The following is an 11,682-nucleotide window of genomic DNA, read 5'->3' as shown; positions in this document are numbered from 1 at the left end:
GTTGAACTCCTCATCTGATATAAGTGGCAGATGCATCTCAAAGATGAAGTAGCTTCCAGTTACTCTGGCTTTCACGTAGAGAAGTTTGTAGAGGTCTCGAATATCCTTTTCAATGTCGTTGATAGGCAGTGATAGCGTCTTTGGAAGTTGTCCTGATATGTATGTTAACTGCTGTATCAAGTTGGTAGGAGTGATGAGGTGTACGTCGATGTGACCTTTGTATACGTCGGTGAGAGTGTTGTAGAGCATCTCTTGTATCTTCTTTAAGTTTTGTATGAGCATGTAGGCAGACATTGCAGCAGAGTTGAAGTAGCTGGTCGCCATTGCTATCTCTATATCTTCTTTGACAGTTATCAAGTTTGAGTTAGTCTGATTGATGAATTCGTCTATGATTTCAAATTGTTGCTGTATGTGCACTTCATTTCTCTTTAAGACTGAGTTTTGTAGCTTTACAATGGACGTTTGGTTTTTGATTAGATCTAACAAGTAGTCCTCGTTGTTTTGAACCGCTTCGATGTCGTTCTGGTACTTGTCGGTGAAGTGCTGATCTAATATGCCAAAGAGATTGTTGGCAATGTATCCTCCTGCGTTGATCAACCCTCGCTTCTTCCTGCTGGAACTCAGGTGTACGTGTGGGGACAGCAGTATGTTGTTATAGTGCCCGAGGTCCTGCATCTCGTGACGTAGTTGATTGAAGGTCGTTTTGCAGTATCGAGGATCTGTTTTCTGGCACCACTCCCTTGAGGAAGCCGTACAACTTCAACATGACCTCATCAACTTACTACAAAGAGGAGGCTTGAACTTAAGAAAATGGTCGGGGAACCATCCGTCGCTACTTGAAAACTTAAACAAAGACCAGATCGCACCAAAAAACAACTTCAACTTTAAAAATGACGAGACGCAAAAAACCCTTGGTATTGAATGGAATCCAGAAAATGATTCATTCCACTTCAGATGGACACTAGAAAAAGCTGACTAAGCGAAAACTACTATCAGAAATATCTAATTAATATTAATAATAAATAATTATGTACGACACCGTACACTTTACATGACGCGACTTTTAAGGTGGGTACTGACCAACGTTACGACGTGTAATGTAACATGTTACAGAGCGAATATCCGTGCTTCCAGTACGTAGTGTTACGGGGAAACCAGCGAGCAACGAGCCCTCGTTGCTTGCTTCGAGCGTTGAGTGCTTCACCCGGTTGTCACATACTCGCTGGGAATGTTACATTACAGTCCATTGCGTTGGTCAGTACCCACTTTTATAAGCCACCATCTTCTCGTTAGAGAAGTTTTATGTTCCTTGGCCATCACTCTGCTCTAAAGACAACCTATATTATTATTCTGAGAAATATTTTTGGTCAAAGTCAAACAAAGTTGTGAAATAAAATGTATAATTATCTATGCTACATTCTTACGCTGTGCCGTCATTTCGACATTTTAGACACAGATAAATAAAGACTTGATTTTAGAACAAAGCTTGAAATGCATTAAAATTATATATAATAATTTACAATTCAAGGCCTGTTTTTATTGATTCTCATTTTAACTTAAAATACAGCTACCTACTAATATTTCGGAACAATAAATTCCCCGTCAGGGTCATGGGAAAAAAGGACAATAACAATAAGAAAAAGGGTAAAGAAAATGTGACCGGGAAATTAGTCCTAGTAGCTATCAAGAATCTGACCAAAAACACAGGCTGGACCGCCAGGACGATCATAAAATATATCAAGATGGAGTACAACATTGCAGATCCTAAGCTGAGCCTGAATGTTAGCAGGTAATAGCTGCTGTGATAGTTTGTGGTTCGCGTGGTTATTCATTCTTCTGCATATTGCTGACCAACACTACATTATTACTACCTAGAGAGTAGCGTTGTGAAAAGATATGCAGAAGAATGAAGAACCACGGCCATGACGGAAAAGATACGGCGTTTGTGAGATTATGAGTTTGTTCATAGTTTCGTTAGTCACCAAAATAATACCAGATAGGTACTCGTTATAATATTTTAGTATCTAGTGAAAGACTGTTTATTAAGACTATTAGGAACATTTAAATTATGTTTGAAAAATCTTTCACTTAGCAAAGACTTCATCGTGTTGTTTTAATAATAAACATTTTCAGGCGCGATATTAAATATGACTGTATGCTATTATAAATTATGCATGAACAGTGTTTTTTGACTGGGGCTCCGGCAAGATGCGGTGATGACTTGCGGAAGGTGGCTGGTGGTGGATGATGATGATGATGGTGGTGGAAAGCATCAAGTCCGTGATTTGGGAGAGTCTACGTCCAGCAGTGGACTGCTATAGGCTGATGATGAGTTTATCAATTTTAAGTGCATACAATTCATAATTTTTAAACACTTCTGTTTATTACTCATGCAAGTCCAATTTGAAATTAACAATGCCATATAAAATAATCCACCACATGTTTCGTCATAAAAATAGAAAAAAATATATAATTTCATCCGCGATATGCTTTGTCCATTAACAAATAAAATAAATAAGTCAGCAAACATGCATAAGTTAAAATACTCATAGCCCGCCCCAGGACGCACCCGACCCAAAGGTTCCAAAGCATTACCATGCTGCACTGCGAGGGAGATCCTCTGCACCAAGTACGCCCCAAGTAAGAGCGATTGTCATGGCTTCGATCCCTAAGAATTTATGATGTTTTCTTAACACTGGACTTTTTAAATCTCTATTCCTTCTGATTTCTGTTTCTCTTTTAATTTTCCCCTATTCCAAATCCATTATTTTACAAGAACTTTGAAGTTACACAATGTGTAAATATGATAGGTAATTACTTTATTATAATGCTATACACTTTATTATATTTCAACGACAACACAAATAGGTTCTGAAACACCATACGCAGCCGATATAGAAACATTCTGTTATTTTTAGTAGCAAATTATAACTTTGATGACTCGTTGCTACTAACAATGATTGAGGCCTTATACCGTTTAGACTTTTTATCCCTAATCATAGATACGAAACACACGCAGAAACAAACTACACTTACGAGCAATGTAAAAGTTTCAGTGATAATATGGAACGTCTCAATGCACCGTCAATGGCAGGTCGAACTTTTTCATTGCATGTGAGTGTAAAATTTAATGATATTGTTATTGTTTCCAGAGCATTGACCCGAGGAGCCAAATTAGGGTTGCTTCACGCCGCCGGTAACCGATACCGCCTCAACGAGATGTCGGGCCTCGCCGCGCCGGCTCTAAGCAACGTGAGTGTGGCGGCACCCAAGAAGGCTAACCAGCCGAAGGCTATACCTCTCCGCATCAGGAGCCGCTCAGCTTCTCCGGTCAAGAAGAGAAAATAAAATTTATCGCGTTCCCAGCATCTGAAAATGAAAATTCTAAAGTAGTGAAAAATCAGAACGTGTTGTAATTTTTGTGAAATGTTTATTTTGATAGCATTTTTTTGTAATAATATATTATATTTTTTTAAGTAAATTGTGTTCTTTTTTTCACTTTATTTAATGAACTTATGTAAGGCAAAATTTCATTAATGTTCAGACGTTCACTGCTACATGATAAGGCTTTTAAGGCGGCTTCCATGATATTGTCGTCTTTTATAGAGATATTTTTCCTGTGACATATATTATATTATAGCTTCCGATATGATTCGCCGTACCCCAATCGTACATAGTTCTCCATATAGAAAATAGATGGACGCAACCAACCTTCAGATCAACCAATCAGAATTCAGGTTAGTGCACCACACGTTATCACTGGCAGGAGGGACGATCGGATCCAATACTTTTTTGTACCTTTCTATATTGTTTTGGTATTACAATTATGTTAAAACCAAGTATTGTTCTAGGTATAGATTCATTAATTAGAGCTTTTTCCTGCTCTGTAATTATAATTATCTTGAACTGATTCTAAATAACTATTTTAAATTGTAAATAAGAAAGAAAAATATTAAGTTGTTAGTATATCAGCAAGTACCCATAACATTTTCCGGAAGTTTATTTTTCCGTAGTAGCTAATTACCTTCTATAATAACATTACATTATATTATTTAGGGTCTGTTTCACAATGTCTGGTTAGTGGCTACCTGTCGGATAAAATACATGCTGTCACTGTCTATAAAATAATCACAGAGAGTGACAGCATGTATTTTATCCGACAGGTAGCCACTAACCAGACATTGTGAAACAGACCCTTAGTATTTATTATCTGCGAATTAATACTGCAAACCAAATATCAGTTGTAAGGCCCTGACTATTACAAACACACTTTGGTAACTACCTGTGCTTTTTTATATTTTGATCAAAACCAATTATAAAGACTGAGCTTATCTGACAAAAAAACTGAATGAAACAGTATCATAAGGACTCGTTCACATTCGTTACTTAATAAGTTGCGTTTCATGACTTACGTTAACTAAATTATTGCATACAGCATAAAAAATAACAAATATTAAAAAATTACTAAGTTTGATAAGTGACTAGAGATCAAATAACCTGATGATGAAGTAAAGAAAGTATGTGACGAATGTTAATGTATCAGCAACAGCCACTTAAAGCTCAGACTGCCCCTGGACCAATTGAACTTACCTAGATTTGTTGTACCCAGCATAATTATGCCAGAGCCACTATTACGCGTTTTGCAATGTAGGAAAACAAAAAAGTTTAGGTTTTTCTGTCATCTGCATACATTATCTGGGAAAAGTTTTATGATAGTCTCTTTGTATGTGAGAAAACGTAAACTTTTATAGATTTCAAACAACCAACTTTAATATGTATCTACTGAAATATAAAAGTTAAACAAATGGTAGTTCTTATGTTCATATGTAGTAAATAAATAAATACACGTTTTTGTTAAGGATAACCTCATCTTTATGTTAACCGTATTATGTAGAAGGAAACAGCAAACACCAGACAACTAATATATCAACTTGGAACTTTGTGTTTGAAATACGTATCAATCGTTGTTTGTTTATTTTGAAATTGTTATTGTTTTGATTTAAAAATGGTTAAGGTAAGTGACAAGTCTGTTATTTCCTAGTTCAGAGCAGTATTTCATATCTACCTTTAGCATTAAGAGTTGCCCTATTGTTAAAATACTACCTATAGTTATCTGAATAAATATTATTCTTATTCTTATTCTTCTTAAGTAGGTACACTATGAAAATTGTTTTATATGTATTTTATAAGAATTTGGCCCAGAAAATAGGTATAAAATGATTTAAATCGACCAAACGACAATTTTTTTATAGAGATAGTTAAGTTTGATTTGACCAAGTTACTGAGGTTATTCTTTAATGTTAAATAAAGTCTCTAGACCTCAACATGAGTAAATAGGTACTATCTGTAGAGGTTCCTTACTTATCCAAATTTCACTGTATTTATTTCAGGTTTTATGGATTTTTCTGTTCGCTACAACGTCAGCCCATGTTATTCCCATGGATCAATCAAGCTTTGTAACTCCATTTTACATACGGACAAATAATAGACTGAGTTTATTACAGTTTACTAGGTAAGTTTCATTATTATTATTTTATGCCTATTATTGTATTGTACCCCACTGCTGTTGCAAAGTTGAGAGAAATTAACCTAGATCTTCAACATATCCCTGATATATGGGTCGGGTCATTCCAGTCAATATGTTAAAAAATCATTATTAGATAGATAGATAGATAGACATAATTTTTGACGACCGGATGGCGCAGCGGTTAGCAACGCTGACTCTTGTGCCGAAGGTCCCGGGTTCGATTCCCGGCCGGGGCAGATATTTGTTTAAACACAGATATTTGTTCTCGGGTCTTGGATGTGCCCGTAAAATGGCAATAGGCCCGCCCCCTATTACATTGGGACTAACATAAACACTGGCAAAAAGTGGGTGCAGCAATGCACCTCTGCCTACCCCGCAAGGGAGTACATTAGTACAAGGTGTGAGTGTTTATATTTATATATACATAATTTTTGCTCATATTTAATTATTGGCTAATGATAATAAATCATGACCTGGGATGACTTGCAACACTACCCTATTTGCTGGCAAACAATTGAAATTACTTCAATTAATTTCTTTTTGTTTGTCTAACCATTCCACATAATCCTAACTAATATTATAAATGCGAAAGTAACTGTGTCTGTCTGTCTCTGTCTGATTTATTTTTAGACCCATTACCAACCCATACAACATGGGCAATTTGGTCAAGCACCTAGCATCAGTAAACGTAATACCTTACAAATTAGCTCAAGCTAAAACACAAGAAGTGTACTCTGATGATAATTCACAAGTCGTGACGCACACAGTGCCTGCCGTCGTACGAATAAACAATCGAATAAATGAGGTTACTACAAAAAATCACCTGGCAGATAATGATAATTCTACCAAGGACATCCCAAAAAAACCCGCCAATCAAGGAGATGATTCCGGAAGCTCAGAGTATCCATCATCGACTGAAGGAGCCAGCACGACCACTGAAGACTATGAAACTGTGAGTCTTGATATACCTAACTATAGGTATAATTGAGGAAAATCGAGATTAGAGTAACGCTGTTTTTAACAGCATGCGGATTTCATCACGCACGCGGGATGGCACGCCATTTTCCCGCGTCTCGCGTACATATTCCATGCGTTACAATGAATACTTGTATGAACGCGTGTGGGGCAATCCCGCGTGCGTGATCGAATCAGCACGCTGTTATGGCACTATGAGGATAAAAGTGAAAGGAATCCAGTTTTAAAAAACTGCATCAAAATAGTGTAGCATACAGTTAAAAAATTTAATGTCATGGGACCTACGACAGACAATGGAAATAGTCGATGTGTAAGGAAGTTTTTCGACTGTACTATGTGTACCTACATACTTGAAAGTGCTATTTTATAAACAAATGAACGTTTCTTTATTTTTCAGACGACGTTTGAAAACGATTTAAGCAATCGACTGGGCGTGGACCCGCGAGTAGTAGCAAGTCTTCTTGGCGGATAATATAAATATATAATATATTTATATATATATTTCTCATTTACTCAAAAAGTTATTCATCAACCCATAGGTTTACAGGCAGAGGTCGCTTCTAGCAATATTAAGCCTCCTATTGTATCTTCTGCATTGTGTGAAATTGTATTGTTTAGTTTTTAAAAAGCAAGAGCCGACGATTTATGTAATTTTAAATAATAATATGTCCTGTGACTCCCTTTTTTATCATGTTGTACGTAATTATAATTTTAGTAAACGTTTTAAGAGAGCAGAAATAAATACTTTATTTGCTTAAGATGTGACTAATTAATATTATACCTAGTTACTGTAGTACTTTGCTTACTGAGTATTAAAAAAGTATTTGCATAGAAAATGATACACTATTTTACTAGCTAGTGCTAGAGTGGATAGTGTCTTATAAACTTATAAGAAAATAAGTTAGTTATTGATTTTGAAAATTGATACAGTGACTTTGTTAAAACCACTTTGGATATTCCTAATAATTCCTATCTAGTAGTGTGGGTGTATTAAAATGAATCATCCCCAATTTTGTGTTAAAAAAAACTTGAAGAGCTTTATGAGACGCACGCAGATGTAGGTGTATGTAGGTTCTCCTACGGTGCCTTTCATCACTCATAGAACTCCAATCCAAGATAATTTTGCTATGTTTCTGTATATACTTAGGTATAATGTGAAAAAAAACCTCAACCATACCTAATTATTTTGAAATTGAACAATCAAAACAATTTTAGTTAAGTACCTATATAGTTGTCCTAAATATAATCACGAATTAAGAGACGAAGCAATAAAAACCTACATATTTATGATTCCTTTCAGAGTTTTATGCTATCTTGTGTAGACGGAGTATTCGGTTCACCAATACTTCAAGATTACGTTGCAGAAAATCCATACGAGTTATTTCCTACATTACCGAATCAAAACCCTTTTACGTAAGTTATTGTGGCTTTTTAAAGATAAATGAAAAGAAAGTTGGTTGAAGTCACTAGTCTTCGGTCACTTGCTCCTTATCAATGGGATTAAAGCGGATTCATATTACTTTGAACTGGAAGGGAAAGTATCTCCCTTTTACCTCACAATAAATCTTTTCATTTTTATTACTTTAATTGGCATTGGCGATGTGACAAAGCAAGGAACAGGTTCTGATAAGATTACAGATTAGTAAATCCTTTAAGTATTTAAAATTTATTTTATTTTATTATAACAGAGAGCAGAAATTAATATAACATGTTTTGCCGTTATGCATCATTATCATCAGCTCGTAGTTGCCCTCTCATGGATATAGGCCTCTCCCATGGAGTAAGTATAACACTCTGTTCTTCTAGGTCATTGGTCCATCAGACCGGAGCTTTTAGAGCAGTAGGTAAGTATTGAGAAAAAAAAACATACATACAGACGAATTGAAAACCTCCTCCTTTTTTAGAAGTCGGTTAAAAATAGAAAAAGTTGGTTTAGGATACTCAGCCCTTTTTTACTTTCATAGATTTTGGAGAATACTTAGTAAAGGTGGTAAATAATATTTTCAGTGAGTCAAATTCTGAGGCGTATGGAACCTTAAAGTATATACCAAGACCAGTCTTCTACCATAGCACACCAAGTTTTAAAGACCAGAAGCCGTATGGCACACAAAGTTATAAAATACCATTTATAGAAAATTCTAACTCTACCAATATTGCATGAACCACGACGACCGTATTATGGAAATATATGATGATGATGATGATGATGTCCCCTTCGTCGTATCGGACAACAGCGACTCTTGCTACACTCTGTTATGTGCTCTTATGTGGCTGGCAAGTCCGAACTTCGTCTTGAACACCCTGTCACAAGTTGTTCAATACAAGAAACTCTCCAACAGAAGAGTTGTTTTTAGGCCAGAAGATGGGTGCTAAAGAAACCATTAATGCCATTGTAAGTAATTACAATATCTTTATTACCGGCTGGTCTTCGGCGCGTGCTTCAAATTTACACGTTTACTACGAATTAAGTTTTAATGTACAAAGGTACCTATTGATATATTTTATACTTTTCAGAAAACTGGACAGGATAAATCCAAGTCAGAATCTGAAGAAAATGTTTCATCATCTTCATCGTCAGGGGAATGGAAATAAGTTGATCACAAAAAAGAACCCATGCAAAATCTAATATTTTTGTGGAGGTTTGGGAAGTTGTATTTATTCAAATAAACATCTGACTGCAACTGTACATTTAAATATACCTACTACACCAAATCCAGAAACAAAAATTTCTTATACAAACTTGACTAGGCACTTCACAAAACTTATTTATCTTAGTCCTAACGCAAACTTACAAAAACAATTCCTTATAACATCCTACCTAGAGAAACAAACAAACAAACACACATAAACCGGCACGAACTGCATACGTTACGGTAAATTAGTTTAAGCAATGAAGCGTGGTGCTGGGCAAACAAGCCAACGACTACATCGAAGGTGGGCTTCTAATTAAGACGTGACCAACACTAATAATGGAATAAGTAAAGCAATAATAATTGCTGACGTACGTATTTTAAGATAAAACGCACTAGTATGTCTATGTTCATTATTCTGAATTCCCAGTATTAGTACGTGAAAACTATAAAAAATCGAGCGGTGTTAATAATTCTATATCTTGGTATTAATCGTGCCGATTGCGTTCGTTGATACATAGGTACTTCCTAAGAATTATAATTATTATCAGCTGATAATTTTACAAAAATACCTAGATGTGTAAGTATTGATTCATCTAATGTGTATACTTAAAGATAAAATGCGCATATTTTCTTTAAAGGAATTACTTTTATGAGTGATTCAGTCATACTCATTAATATAATTGACCATAAAAGGCTTATGGTATCATTTTACAGGAAGAATATTATGGATTTTAATAGTATTGTGTTGTACATATTGTACATAAAACATTACGTATTAGTTGACGTAGGTATTATTATGTTGTGCTCCGTACAGGTTATATTATTAAGATTCCTACTTTAGGTAGGCATACCTTTAATTGCTTGGCATACCTTTAATATCTATTTTTTTAAACTTGATATCACTCAGTAGATAAAAAATATCATTCAGTAGTGAACTTATTTTAACTTTACTAAAATCTCATTAGCTTGTTAGCATTATGAGCGGGATTTCTTGCACCTGCTGAGTAGTACAGCTCTAGGCTGATGATAATGAAGTCTTAGATTCAGCAACTTGGCTAAACTTTTTAAAGCAAACATGCTTTGGCTTTCCCAAATAACGGCTTTATCGTGCGATTTTGCGAGTACCAGAGGTCACTCTAGCTAGCCTTAAAAAACGAAAAAATCGTCATGTAATCCGTGTGTTTAATGCAACGACAAAGAGTCGTGATTAGCAAAGCAGCAGCGCATCGAAACTTTCCTTAGAAAAACTGGAGTGACCTCAGTATATCGCCTTTGCTTGCGAAATATCGCAACGACATTCATCTTTGCAACTTTTTAATTGACATTTATTTTTTCATAATATCCCTGTTTTTGCACTTTCTTTATATCCCTGTAAAAAAGATTACTTTCGTATTCAGTTAAAACTACAATATGTTATGGTAATCATGAAATGTTGTATTTACCTACCGATTGGCTAGTTAAGTAGGTGCATAAAAATAGATTATAATTAAATATTCAATTTGAAATTATTTCAACGATAACAAACATAAACATATCACAATCATGATTGTAATATTAAAGAACCCCGCCCGGTTTGGAATTAAACCCAAAACGCAGTCAGATTCATTAACCACTGAGTTATTCAGTCTACGACAAATAATATTATTAACCTTTAACTGCCGACCTACCTGTCTCACAGACGGCCGCGTTTTTATTTTGTCAATATTTTTTCACCTGAAGCGTTACCAAGGTCCCGCGGCTCAGTACCCTCCTCCCCCCGCGTGTTCTACTTGCTGTAGGCGTCCCGCTTACGGCGCGTGCACAGGTGCTTTATGCGGACCTCGAGACGTCTCACAGACGTAAGTACAGTGTTTATGTTCAAAACTTGATACGTCTCTTGGTCGTCACCACGTTGTAAATGTATGTACTACCTTAGTGTCTTGAGGTCGTCACATCGTAATTATCATATGTTTTATTCCTACAGAATGTCTGAAAGTAGTAGTTCAGGATCAAAAAAGAGGACACTATCTAGTGATTATAAAAATCAAGCAATTGATAATCAAGGGAAACTGAGAGAAAGGAAACAGGTCATGTGAGGCGATGAAATATCAGACCACCGCGAGAACTACGTTGTTCCATTGAATGAGTTATTGGCCCTACAGATATGCCCTCACCGCCTCCTGCTCGAGCTAATGCTCAAAAACAGCTGGGTATTCGAAAGACCTGTGCAATTTGTCCAAGTCGACTAAAAAGACGCACAAAATATTCATGTTGTCTCTGCAAGAAACCCATGTGCCTTACATGTTTCCTACAAATATGCAATAGCTGCAAGCCATAAATATGCTAACTTGATTGTGTGTCAGTTTTTTTGTTCGTTAAGTTTTTGTGCTGATTCTTTTTTATTTTATTTTATTAGTTATAAAAGAGTAAAATTATAAGAAAAAGTCTTCTGATATGTGTATAAATAAAAAAATATATATGTCTAATAAAAGTTCCTAAAAATGTTCAAATAAAATTTGGGGTCTCATCAATACAGGCTGATTTGTTGTTAAATTAACTAATTATTAT

At 35.5% G+C, this 11,682-nt stretch overlaps 2 protein-coding genes across 2 annotated transcripts; both read left to right on the top strand.

Moving 5' to 3' along the window:
• Window positions 1–1,431: 1,431 nt before the first annotated feature.
• Window positions 1,432–3,481, top strand: LOC119690470. Its single transcript, XM_038105605.2, has 2 exons — window positions 1,432–1,789; window positions 3,153–3,481. The coding sequence occupies exons 1-2, from the start codon at window positions 1,611–1,613 to the stop codon at window positions 3,346–3,348; spliced, it is 375 nt and encodes a 124-aa protein (XP_037961533.1). The 5' UTR covers window positions 1,432–1,610; the 3' UTR covers window positions 3,349–3,481.
• A 1,415-nt stretch (window positions 3,482–4,896) lies between these two features.
• On the top strand, window positions 4,897–7,114 carry LOC119690462. Its single transcript, XM_048629226.1, has 4 exons — window positions 4,897–5,014; window positions 5,391–5,512; window positions 6,158–6,479; window positions 6,900–7,114. Exons 1-4 carry the CDS (start codon window positions 5,006–5,008, stop codon window positions 6,972–6,974), a joined length of 528 nt encoding a protein of 175 aa, XP_048485183.1. The 5' UTR covers window positions 4,897–5,005; the 3' UTR covers window positions 6,975–7,114.
• The last annotated feature ends 4,568 nt before the right edge of the window (window positions 7,115–11,682 follow it).

The sequence above is a fragment of the Plutella xylostella genome, chromosome 22, assembly GCF_932276165.1.
Source record: "Plutella xylostella chromosome 22, ilPluXylo3.1, whole genome shotgun sequence".
Lineage (NCBI taxonomy): Eukaryota > Metazoa > Arthropoda > Insecta > Lepidoptera > Plutellidae > Plutella > Plutella xylostella.
Note: the sequence above shows the minus strand (reverse complement) of the source record. Positions and strands in the feature narration are given on the sequence as shown.

Excerpts from the sequence above, each read along its gene's own strand:
- LOC119690470 (XM_038105605.2), top strand. The coding sequence starts at position 1,611 with ATGGGAAAAAAGGACAATAACAATAAGAAAAAGGGTAAAGAAAATGTG. Across the intron at positions 1,790-3,152 it reads CTGAGCCTGAATGTTAGCAG|AGCATTGACCCGAGGAGCCA; the intron begins GTAATAGCTGCT and ends TATTGTTTCCAG.
- LOC119690462 (XM_048629226.1), top strand. Across the intron at positions 5,513-6,157 it reads AGTTTATTACAGTTTACTAG|ACCCATTACCAACCCATACA; the intron begins GTAAGTTTCATT and ends ATTTATTTTTAG. Across the intron at positions 6,480-6,899 it reads CCACTGAAGACTATGAAACT|ACGACGTTTGAAAACGATTT; the intron begins GTGAGTCTTGAT and ends TTTATTTTTCAG.